The 12,289-nt window shown below is 50.4% G+C and overlaps 1 protein-coding gene across 1 annotated transcript; it reads left to right on the top strand.

Annotated features, from left to right (window-relative positions):
- Positions 1-250: 250 nt before the first annotated feature.
- GPR135 (G protein-coupled receptor 135) lies at positions 251-1,522 on the top strand. The gene has a single exon (XM_062494384.1). It carries the CDS (start codon positions 251-253, stop codon positions 1,520-1,522), a length of 1,272 nt encoding a protein of 423 aa, XP_062350368.1.
- The last annotated feature ends 10,767 nt before the right edge of the window (positions 1,523-12,289 follow it).

Raw genomic sequence — 12,289 nt, forward strand, 5'->3', positions numbered from 1 at the left:
GAGGAGCCGACAGGGGCTGCCAGGGGAGCGCATCTGTGGGGTCCCACAGCCGCCTCCGGGATGGGCGTGACGCCGGTGTAGAGTGTGGTCCCCAAGCCCCACCGCTCGTCCGTAGCGGCTCCGCTCCGCCGTCTCCGGGTCCAGCCGGGCCGGGCCGGGCCGGTTCCCCGGGCAACGGCGGCCGAGCGACGTCAGCGGCCGGGGGGGGCCGGGAGCGGCGGGGCCTCCGCAGCCGCGGCGGGGCCGGGGCATGAGGCTGCGCATGGAGCCGGCGGCGGCCGTGTCGGGAAACCTCTCCCGCGGCGGCGGCAACGAGAGCGGCGGAGCGGCGGCGGCGGGGGCGGGGTGGTCGGCGGCGGCGCTGGCCTCGCAAGCGGCCGCGCTGCTGCTCATCTTCGCCCTCTCGGCGCTGGGCAACGGGGCGGTGGTGCTGGTGATCGCCCGGCACCGACAGCTCCGCACGGTCACCAACGCCTTCGTGTTGTCGCTGTCGCTGTCGGAGCTGCTGGGCGCCCTGCTGTGCCTGCCGCTGGCCTTCCTCAGCCTGCTCAGCCGCCCGCCCGGCGCTTGGCTCTTCGGGCAGCGCCTGTGCCTGGCCAGCGCCGCTCTCCACGCCGGGCTGGGCATCGCCGCCACGCTCACCATGGCCCTGCTCTCCTTCGACCGCTACTGTGCCATCGTCCGCCAGCCCCGGCACAAGATGGGCCGGCGCCGCGCCGCGCAGCTGCTGGCCGCGGTCTGGCTGGCGGCCCTGGCGCTGGCCGGGCCCTGGTACGGGCTGGCGGGCGAGGGCCGTCGCGAAGCCCGTCCCGGCGCCTACCGCTGTGTCTACGTGCTGCCCTGGGGCTCCTCGCGGCTCGGGCCGCCGTACGGCGCCGCCCTCATCGTGCTCTGCTACCTGCTGCCCTTCGCCATCATGTGCTTCTGCCACTTCAACATCTGCCGGGCGGTGCGGCTGGCCGAGAGCCGCGTGCGGCCGCTCACCACCTACGGGCACCTGCTGCGCGCCTACGGGGAGATGCGCACGGCCACCACGGTCCTCATCATGATCGTCTCCATCATCTGCTGCTGGGGGCCCTACTGCATCCTGGGGCTGGCCGCCGCCGCCGGCCGCCTGCCCTTCTCGCCCACCATGGACGCCGTGGCCAGCGGGATGGCCTGGGCCAACGGCGCCATCAACCCGCTCATCTACGCCGCCCGTAACCCCAACATCTCGGTGCTGCTGCGGCGCAGCCGGGAGGGCGGCTACAGGACTAGGAACAACATGGTGGCCTACCTGTCGGTGCCGGGCCGCCAGCCGGAGCCCCGGAGCCGGGCTGAGCGCGTCCGGGAGCGCTACATCAATCGGCACAGCGGCACTCCGGGCAGCGCCCTGTCCTCCTCCAGCCCGGCCAGCGGGGGAGAGCTGGCCGTGTGGGCCTGCAAGACTCCCGCTGTGCTCTTCTGTCGGGATGGGCAGCCGGACACCATCTCTGAGGCCACCCTGAAGGCCAAAGCAGGCACCATCGACACCAGCCTCTGAAGGGATGGGCACCGGCACGGTCCTGGTGCTTGGAGCCCTTTGCAGCCCGATTACCGGGAAACTGTGATGAGACTGTGTTTCTTCTCCGCTGTGCGAGCTCTGGTTTGGTGACCCAGTCTGCAAACGGCAAGAGCTCCACAGGGAAGGGAAATAAATCCCCCTTCCTTTTCTGCAGCCTGATGCATCAGTGACAGCTACCGAGCCCGGCCAACGCAAGAGCTCAGCTGCAAGAGCAGGACAGTGCTGGCTCCAGACCTTGCAGAAAGTGCCCCTGTGAAGCTCCGAGGCTGACACACCAAAGCATCCCAAACTGATTGAATCACTGTGTGAGCTGTTTGTTAAGTGCCAAAAAAGCGATTGAAAGCTGAACGCTGGCAGCTGGAAGCCACTCAGAAAACACCACACTGTGAAAACCGCATCGTGGCAGGAAAATGTTGCTTTTACTCCGTTCTGTGTGGAAGTGCCAATAGTCATAAAGTCACAGACTGTAGGACAGGCTGAAAAAGTGATCTATTTATATTATTATTTTTTAAATTTAAACTTTGAAGCATTACAGGAAAAGTAATTGTGGAAGCAAAGATGCATGATACTGGGGAGAGAAGGAAAGAAAGGTAATGCCTCAGGTGTTAGAATTTCAGCAGCCTTTTCTCTTTTTTTTTTTTTGGTGGGTACAGTCAACTTAAAATACAATGAATATGACAAACATGAGTTCCTCAGACAGACTGAAAAGGGTGTGGGTGTAAACTGTGGTGTGCACAAGATGTGTGTTTTCTTTTTGAGCTCACCCAAAGTGTCTCTCATCTCCGAGGGTTTTACCATAATTAGAGGAGCTGTGTGAGAAAAGTGTCTGAAACGAGAGGTAAAGCAATACCACGTGCTCCCTGTGTGCTCTGCAGCATGTGAAAATGGGTTGATGCACAGAAAAGATATTGTATTGATGGCAGCAATCCACTGGGATACAATATTTCAAAACCAGCTGTTTGCTGTTGTAAGAAAAAAAAAAAGATGAAAATAATGCCATGGAAGCTTGATTGCACAGTGTAAATTCGAATGAATTTATCAGTGTAATCTTTTTGTTCAAGGGCCCAAAGCCTTACATTAGTATTTTGAATCGGAGATTAAGATTTGGCCTTTGTTTGTCTGTGCCAGAGTTAAGTGTGAGACAGTATTTTCCCTCGTTCAGGCTTTAAAAATACAGTGTTTCAGTTTTACCAGATTTTTCAGCTGTTTGTGATGCAAGTGAACAGGGTATCATTATTTTGTAAGTGAGACAAGAAATAAATTGCCTTTTATCCAGGAAACATAAGTGTCTCAGCCCAGCATCATTCTCAGGCCAGCTTTGGGAAGGGAACTGTAAAAAATTGCCAGATGAATGATAGTAGGGAGACCTAATTTTTTGTGAAATTTTAATGCAGCTGGTTGCCATGCTGCAAGCATTACTGTAGCTTTCTTCTCTGAGCTCCTGAAGCCCATGAGGAAAAAAATCTGACCCTTGACTACTCAGCACTGCTAATTTGCCCTGCAGCTGCTGGATTTTGCAGGTTGAGCAGTGTTTTCTTGCTGTTCCAGAAAGAAGCTGTGCAGAAAGCCCCAGCTCTTCACAGGAGCTGTTTGACAGTGAGTGAACACGGGTGGGTTGCTGGAAGGGCAGGACAGGAATTTTTGGCACACCTGCCCTTCCCCAGCAATGGGTGGCTAAGTGTAAATGGAAAGGGGTGGTTGTGAGTGATGAGATTGGATTTAGCTCTAACCTGGGTAGCTGCGGGTGCTACCAAGGAGATTGGTGGATAATTGATCATGCAGAGCATATGGGTGAAAGCCCCTGGAAAGGGTGGTCCTGCTGCCAAGTGCCTGGCTCTGGCCACCTTCCCTGTCCCTTCTGTCCCCACCAGCCCAGTCACTCAGGCACTGAACAACCACAGATTCCCTCTTTTTCATACTGGTTTCCTTTTCTACTGATTTGATGTTCTGACCAGTGTACCACATGCCAGGGAAGCATCTCTGTGGCAGCCAGTTGTGGCAAGGGGAGGACTGGGGATGTCAGGGCTGAGGGAGCTGCACTGGGAGTGGAAGTAACACAGCTTTCTAGGAAAGTGGCACTGAAGCTGCTATAACACAGACTTCAACATATTTTTAACAAGCTCAGGCTGGTGCATGTTAGTCTTGCATGTGAGGAGCTGAATGAGGGCAGCTAGCTGTGGTCTTGGAGGCACCACAAATTGCTGTGAAATGCTAACTTGGGCTGTAGCAAGGGGAGATTCTTGACCTGATCCTTTTTGACACAGACCTGCTGCAGCTCCAGTAGAGAGTCAGCTTGTGTTTTAAAGCTGTGCCTGGCCTGTGCTCCTCACAATCACAGAATCAGAATCATTTCAGTTGAAAAAGGCCTCTTGGGTCATACAATTCCAGCACAGCAAATTCTACCACTAACCCATGGCATAAGTGCCACATCTACGTGGCTTTTAAATGCCCTCAGGGATTGTGACTTTTTTACTTCCCTGGGCAGCCTGTTCCAGTGTTTGGCAACATTTCCTGTGAAGAAATTTTCCCTAATATCGAATTGTAACTTTTTTTTGGTGCGACTTGAGGCATTTTCATCTGGTCCTGTTATTTGTTACCTGGGAAAAGAGGTAACCCCACCTGGCTACAACTTCAGGTAGTTGTAGAGAGGTCCCTTCCAAACCTCCTTTTCTCCTGGCTGAACACTCCCTCAGCCACTCCTCATATCACATCACTGTTGAGCAAGTCAGGTACTTAAGTCTCTATAGCCACATTTTTAAAACCATGTTTTAAAAAATACAACCGAATGGTCTTAACTAAATCATAAACAGCACAAACCACACCAAAAGCTGCCTGCTAAAACAGTGCTTGAATTGCTGCTGTGTCCCAGCTCTGCAGAAGGTTGCTGCCTCTCACCCAGCACTACAGAGTGGGTGAGAAGGTCTGCACCTCACAATGGCTCCATGTGTTCATCAGGGGGGAAAAAAACCCAGTGGATTAAGCTGCTGTTCCTACTCTAGCTCTGAAATCTCTGCCTGTGGTTTCAGCTGCTTGTTCTTGGGTGAGAAGACATTGCAGCAGGTGGCTCCTGGCCAAGCCACTATGGGACGTCACCCCCACATCTCCCATGTGCCCATGCTGGTGTCACCCCACTCAGAGATCCCCTTTCTTTGGGCTGAAGAGCTCAGAAGGCAGGAAGACACTGATGTTTTAGACACTACAAAACTGGCTCTGAGGCTCCAACCCTCCAGCCTCTTTCCTTTTTCCTCCCTTGAGACAAGCCTGGACAAAGCAAATTGCACAAATCTTATTTGCACAAGGATATTTGGACAAATTTTAGCGCACCAAAAATCATGTGGATTATTCTGTGCAGGATATTCAGCATAAGAGAAAGAAGAGTTCATGTGATTTGAAAGCCAGTTCAGCCCTGGATTCCAGAGACAACTTCACTCAAAGGCAAATTAAAAGTGAGTCTTTGGGGTCTTTAGTCTCTTGTTGACTTTCCAGCATACTTAAACCCTCAGTTTAAGAGTACCTTATTATTTGGCAATGATAACATGCCACTGACTGAACTAATGCATTCTGTCTTAGAAGGAAAACATTAAGTCTTGATGAATGACAAGCATTTTAGAACATACTCCTCCAACGGCACGCAGTGGTAGTTTTCCTGCTGATTTAATCATCAGATTCATTCGAGCAGTTATTTTCCACTCCCTTCCTAATCTGTGGATGAAGCCGTTCAAAGCAAATGCTGTGTGCATACCTTAGGAACTGTGAACAATTAGCAGTCCAATTAGCAGTATTTATAAGTGGCAGCCGGATGGGCTGTAATAGCTGCCATCAATCACCAGAACTGGGAGAGCTCAGGGGTACGAAACAGCCCATTGCTGCCTCTCTTTCAGCACTGCTGTTGACTCCTGTATCCAGCAGATGCCAGCAGAGACCTAAGCAGCCAGCACAGCTGTGCTGATAGTAATCCTGAGCAAAACCTCTTTCTGTTAATGAGATCAACCACTCCCTCAGAGCTGCTGCTTCCCAAATATGAGCACTCGGGGTAGGGGTTGTGACTGATGCCCAAAGAGCACCTCATCAAAACCTAGTTTGAAAGACAGATTCAACACATGCTGCACTTTGGAAAGGTCGTTGTACGGGCTGAAATGAATAATTTGGAAAGCACATCAGAAAAGTGGTATTTTGTGCATGCAGGCCAGAACTGCAAACCTGCAGCCTGGAGGGCTGGTGAGCTCAGTCCTAGTGCTGGCAGGGTGCTTTGTTCAGCAACACAGCTGCCTGTGCTCTCTGGATGCTTTTGTATTTTCACATGATTAATCCAATTATTAATAATAAATGGGTGCACATCTAGGTCTGCTTGCAAAGCATTACAGAACCACGAAGTAAGAAAGAAAGAAAGAAAGAAAGAAAAGGTCCCAAGTCCTCCAGGAGGAATAACCCACAATAAGATCCAGTTTTGGGGGCATCATGCCCAACTGCATGCTTTGCTGCTGCAAGCCTTGGGATAGCTGTGACTAGTGGGGTTAGTCACAGTGGCTTCACTGGGACTGAATGTGGGAGGACAAGGCCAGCCCTCCTGCTGTTCCCAGTTTGCAGAGGAATGATGTCTTTTCAATGCCATGCTGCTGGCAGGCCACTACCTGAGTAATGGAGCATCTACGCTCACCACAGCCAAAGTGCTTGGGCAACAGCTCAGTGTTTCTAGGTATTTTGTTCCTAGGAAATCACCTCTGCAAGGATCAGAAGGAAAAATGATGTGGAGAGGGAGACAGATAGTGAATCCCTGTCAGTGGCATGAAATGGATGAGTCACAGGGGAAATCAAAGTGAAAGTAGCAGAAACCCCAGGGTACAACACCAAGGCTTGCACTAATCTGTCTGGAGAATTATGGATGCTCTCAGCCAAGAAGACCCCAGGAGGCTGTGACAGAAAGAAATTTAACAAGGGGGGGCTGTTTGCTGGGGATGTTTGTACTGGGTGGCAGAGCACACCAATATGCCCACAGGCTCCTGGGGTGATCGTAAGAGGTGAATAGGATCTAGCTGTGATTCAGCAGAGGAAGTAAATTCACCCTGAGAGGAGCTGCTTGTTATTTGTGTTATTTCCTGAACTGCTGGCACTGAGCTCCTCCAGATTCAGCTGGTTTCAGAAAAGCAAGCACTGCCAGAAGCCCACAAAAACAACTGGGGAGCAATTTCTGAGTACTTGGGATTGTTAATTTTATACATCCATTATTCTCACCTTGATTTTTAATCTTCTATCTTGCATAAGATATAGTTCAGAAGCTAAGGGAACATTGAAAGTTGATCATAAACGTAAGAAAGTTTTCTTAAAAGCTTTGTTTAGACCAGAGGATTGTGCCTTTCCTCAGGGGCCTTTTATTGTGTTCACTGAAGAGTTAAAGGTGTTTGCCAGCTGCAGTGCTTCACACATTTGCTTTCCCTTCAGACATGGGGACACCTCTTCTCCTTGCCACCATAAAGAAAAGCAGAAAAGTACAGCCATGATGACTGGGGAAATCACTCAGGAAAATGATATTCCTCCGTTCTTGGGATGGAGATTGGGAGTGGAAATGCTACTGATCAGCCTTCCACATCTGGAGGGACATTCATGTTTCTCCCAGGGGCCTGAGAAAGTCTGGCTAAAGGCAGCAGGGATATCTCCTCCTGCTTTTGCCAGCAGCTCTGATGCAGAGGCTTAAACACTTTTGGTAGTGCTTGGGGGCTTGGCCAGAGAGATTCACTGAGGGATTCACACTCAGAACAGAACAGGGGAAAATGGTCCCCTTGTTGGGACTGCACACAGACAGCAGGCTGGCTCCTGTGTGAGATTATGGAAAGCACCAGGCTAGCCCGGCCCACCCCACTCCATCAGAGAGAAACTGGGAGGATGCTGGTGCTTCAAAACCCCTCTGGAAATCAACATCTCCTCCCCCCTCCAGGCTCATCTACCCTCAGGGTAGATGTGGACAAAACCAGCAAAATAAATTTATCTGACATTAATCTTACCCTCCCAGCAATTACCTCACGACCCCCATAAATGTAATTTGCTTACCTGATTTAACAACATACTCTGAACTAATCTCAGCATCAGGGATAAAAAATGCTCTGAGTAACCAGGTCACTTATTTTTTCCAGTGGAATCTAACATGCTGCAGCACTTTGTGCCTGATCTGTGCCTGTGGCTTCTGTGCTCAGTCTGGTGCATTTTACAGAACATTTGGTAATAGAGCATCCCTGAGGTCATGTCAAGTTCTGAATGCAGCATCTGAATTGTGGAGTCTTTACAGAAAACGTAACTCAAATGGTGATTGCCTCCTGCTATTAAATTAGAAAGATTTGCCATAGAAATTAGTTCTTGCCTGAGTGCTTCTCACTGATTTCATAGCAAAATGGGTTTTAGGCAATGATCAGGAGTTGGGCAAAGCACAAAACTGGGACTTCCTTACTTTTCCTTGAGTCCAGGGGATGCTCTGCACAGAGCCTGGCAAAGTAAAGCTCTGGCATGCTGGATCCCAGAAACCTGGTTTTTTTTTTTTTGAGCTTTCTGAGCTGTCAGGCACTGACCCCCTGGAAAACACTGCTTTTGACCTGAGGCCTTGGGGACAGATTCTAGAGTGAGGAAGTTAGAATCACAGGTGTGTAGTTAATTAGAAGTGTGTGATTTCACATGGTAAAGGGTTTTAAATTTGAGGGTTTTATAGTATAGTAATAGGTATGGGACAAGATGGAGGATTTTGGGTGGTGTCTTTTTCCATGTTCTTCTTCATGGTTTCAGGCAGTAGTTTCTGGTTGGTCAGTCAGTGTCACACTGAGGATCATAGGAATTTAGTAATTTGGTTAAAAGGATAAATAATATAGGTGTTAATTCTCTATTGAACTGTTTAGCTTTAAGAGACCTTGTAGCAGCTAGCAGGTAGCTAGAAGTGCTGTTGAATGCTCTGTGCTTTTTGATAAAATTTAATAAGCAACCAAGCCTAAACACAAGAAAATCTGTTTCCATCGTGTATTTATTAATCCTAGCTCTAAGTAAAAGCAGAAGAGACTGAGAGACAAACCACTAATTAAGTGGTGCAAAACTCCCACCTCTGTTAACACTGGCAAAGTGCATAGGCACAAATTCAAGCAGATGGAAAAGCTGCTGGTATCCCTCAGCACCCAAAGCCCAGGTAAAGCCAGGGGCACTGTCCCTGCCCAGTTTGCAGCAGTGTCCTGGCAGGCCAAAGGCATGGGTTAGGGAGCAGGAACAAAGCTGTGTCCTCCAGACTTGCTGTAGTGGTGCCCAGGATAATCCTGGTTTTTAGCAGCTCTGCTTGCTGCTGCCCAAAACCAAAATGTGTGCATCCTGCACTTTCTGCAGGATGAGCCACCTCCGAGCTGAGAGCAAAATACTGGAATATGGGCCAGTAAAAAAAGTAATGGGCAAATGGCAGTTTTAATTACTTACTTTCACAGAATTGCTCCGAGAACTGAGAAACTCCAGCTTAATTTCAAGTTTTTTGTGGTGTGGTAACAGAGTGCATACAAAGTGTCAGGAAAGCTGGATAGAAACAGGCTCCCAACACAAACCCTGGCACTGGGGCAAGCCCTGAGGACACTGTAGTGCTGTGGGGCATTCTGTGGTAATTTCAAAAGACATGGAAGTAAGTTCAGATGACCCATGAAACTCTTTTAAGTAAGTTTATTTTACACACATGTGCATTTTTGGTGCCAGCACGTGCACACACAATACACTGACCTGAGGGTTGGGCATTGCCAAAAGTCAAAGAGAAGGCACAGGCTTAATTTGGCTCAAATTACAATGGAGAGAATTAAAATTAGCCCTTCTCATCTATGCTGGGGGTAGCTTACAAAGAAAATTTTGCATGAGAACTTTTCAGACCACGGTAGAGATCATAGAGGCAAACAAGAAGCGGAATTGATTTTGTACTTGACAGCTCCAAAATGCTGAAGTTGGGAGGTGCCAGCAGATGGCATTTTCCTCAGACTTTGCTGAGGCTCTGCTGTAGCCTGGCAGCACAGGACTTCTCCCTGGCTTACCTGTACAGTCTCATCAAGCCTGGTTTAAGGCTAAAAATGAAACAAAATGCTCAGAGGTTTTGGGTGAGAGCACTCCTGATTCAAGCGAACTCTCCTTTTTACATGAATCTGTTGGAGGATCCTGAGCAATGCCAGGGAGAGAACTCCCAGGAGAGATGTCTGCAGGGTTTGCTGCAGCAGATGGAGTGGAGATGGGGCTCATCCTCTCCCTCCTGCAACCATCACCTGTGTGTCCTCTTGGCCTCTCCTGCCTTCCCCAGAAGCAAAGCTCGAAGAATGTGTTCACCCAAAGCACAGGCTGGTGAAATGACCAGATTTTATGGGAGCCGGGAATCACAGAATCATAGAATTGTTTGGAATCACGGAATCATAGAATTGTTTGGAATCACGGAATCATTTGGATTGTAAAAGATCTCTAAGATCATTGAATCCAACCATTCTCCCAGCACTGCCAGTCTCACCATTAACCGTGTCCCCAAGTTCAATATCTACATGGCTTTTAGATACCTCCAGGGATGGTGACTACCACCACTGTCCTGAGCAGCCTGTTCCAATGTTTGGTAACTCTTTGGACAAAGAACTTTTCTCTAATATCCAGTCTGTCATAACTTGAGGCTGTTTTCTCTTGTCCTGTTGTTACCTGGGAGAAGAGATCAACCCCCACCTGGCTCCACCCTCCTGTCAGGGAGTTGTAGAGAGAGAGAAGATCCCCCTGAGCCTCCTTTTCTCCAGGCTGAGCCCCTCCCCTGCTCTCCCATCTGCTCCTCATCAGACTTGTGCCTGTTCCTGCGGCAGTCCAACAGATTTGATCAGCCTGTGTGATAGTGATGATGACAAAGTGCAGTTTTACCCCACAGGTGTGACACAGGGGCAGTGGGGACAAGTCCCACAGCACAGGTGGGAGCAGAACTGGATTTGCTTACCCTTTCCCAAGAGCCTCCAGCAAGGATATCAAAGTCTGACAGGTCATTGGGCCCACAGTGCCCTTTCTTTGGGATTAAATAGTCCACAAGTCCAGCAGCTCCTGCCAATGGCACAGAGCGGCTGCCAGAGGGATGGAAGCCGGGTGTGTCTCCCCATCAAGCCGTGCCTGCCGAACTTGCTGAGCTGAGCTTTGCATGCAATGCTGCAATGCTGCAATGCAGCCGTGCCTGCACCAGGCCACTGCCACAAGCCCTTGACTCATCTTTTCCAAGCTGGGGCAGGATGCCAAGGGGAACAGGCTGAGTGCTGGAGGTGACACCCGACACTGCTCCCAGTCACCCCAGACTGTGGCAACAGGGAAAGCAGCTGGGCTGGAACGGGGCACAGCCAGGGCTGGCTCAGCAGGTTTGGTGCCACCAACCCGGGTGGCCCAATGGGACAATTCCTCCAGGAGCGCCGTGCCCAGCAGCTTTCCTGGCACCGGCGGGTCTGGGCAGGTTTGGATCATCCAGCACACAAGGGTGTGCTGGTTCATGGCTGCAACTGGAAGGAGCTGCCAGGATTTGGGACACAGGAGCCTTTTTTCAGGTGAAAACCCAGACAGCCAGGACATCACTGGACATGGGGTCACACAGCACAGGTGTGCCAGTCCAGCACAGTGCCCACCCCGGTCCCCTTTCCTCTGGGATGACAAACATTGTATCTGAAATTTGTGTTCTTAAACAATAGATGCTGCTAATCCAGCCACCTGGAAGGGTTTGAAGTTGAGGAAGCTTGAAAGTTACTAGGATATAATTTCCCATCAAGTATCTTGGTTGAATAAAAAACTGTGTCCTGACCTCACTCACATCTCCCACAGCCACCCTGCCCCCATCCTGGGGACCATCCTGTGCCACACGATGGCGTGTCCCAGGAAACCTGGAATCTGCCATAAACTAGTATTTCAGGTCCTCATCGTTTTGTGGGGTTTGGCCAGCTTGTTCACAGCTATTTATGGATGAACCCAGCCCTATGCTCAGGATTTATGATGTGAAGAGGAGCTGAAGCCATTCCTATTTTCCTTGGGTCCTGTCACCACACAGCCCTGGGCTGCTTTCCCATGGCATCACCAGCCCTCGACTGCCAGGGGTGGTGATGGAAGCTGTGCTTCCTGCCAGCCCCAATCCAAAATGGGAAGCCCATGGATCAGAGCACAATGCAGATGCTCCCACTGGCACAGGCAGTGGGGCCTGGGGGTCTCTCTGGGTGCTGCAAAAATCACCCAAGGACACTGGAAAAGTAACAGAGCCTGGATGGAAAGGTGTGTGGGAAAGGAAAAGGTGAGCAGGAATAAGCAAGAGGGTTTGGGCTACTGCCAAGGAAACATCACTAGATAGGCTTGCTAGAGGCACAGTGGCCAGCCTCAGCCAGCACTTCTCCTGGAAAAAAAGGACAGGATCCAATCCCATGATGCAAAACCAGCTGCTGCCTCAATGCAGGATCCTGGAAAAGCCCCAGTGGGCTTTTGGAAAAATTCCCACCAAGGTGGGAATAAGCATCAGCAACAACAAAACAAAATGAATGGGTTCACCAACTGGGGAGGCATTTCAGAACCCACATGTGGTGACAATGGGGATGCTGCAATCCTGGAGGGTGGAAAAACCCAGCTGCCTTAAACCCAGCACTCAGGGTAAGGGTGAAGGGGTTACCACCTGACCCCAGAAATGCCTGCAAAAACACCTGAAAAAAAACCAAACCAACCCTCAGAGAGCCTCTTTTTCAACAACTGCCTCAATTCCTAATTATCCCATTT

This window comes from Cinclus cinclus, chromosome 6 (genome assembly GCF_963662255.1).
Source record: "Cinclus cinclus chromosome 6, bCinCin1.1, whole genome shotgun sequence".
Classification (NCBI taxonomy): Eukaryota; Metazoa; Chordata; class Aves; order Passeriformes; family Cinclidae; genus Cinclus; species Cinclus cinclus.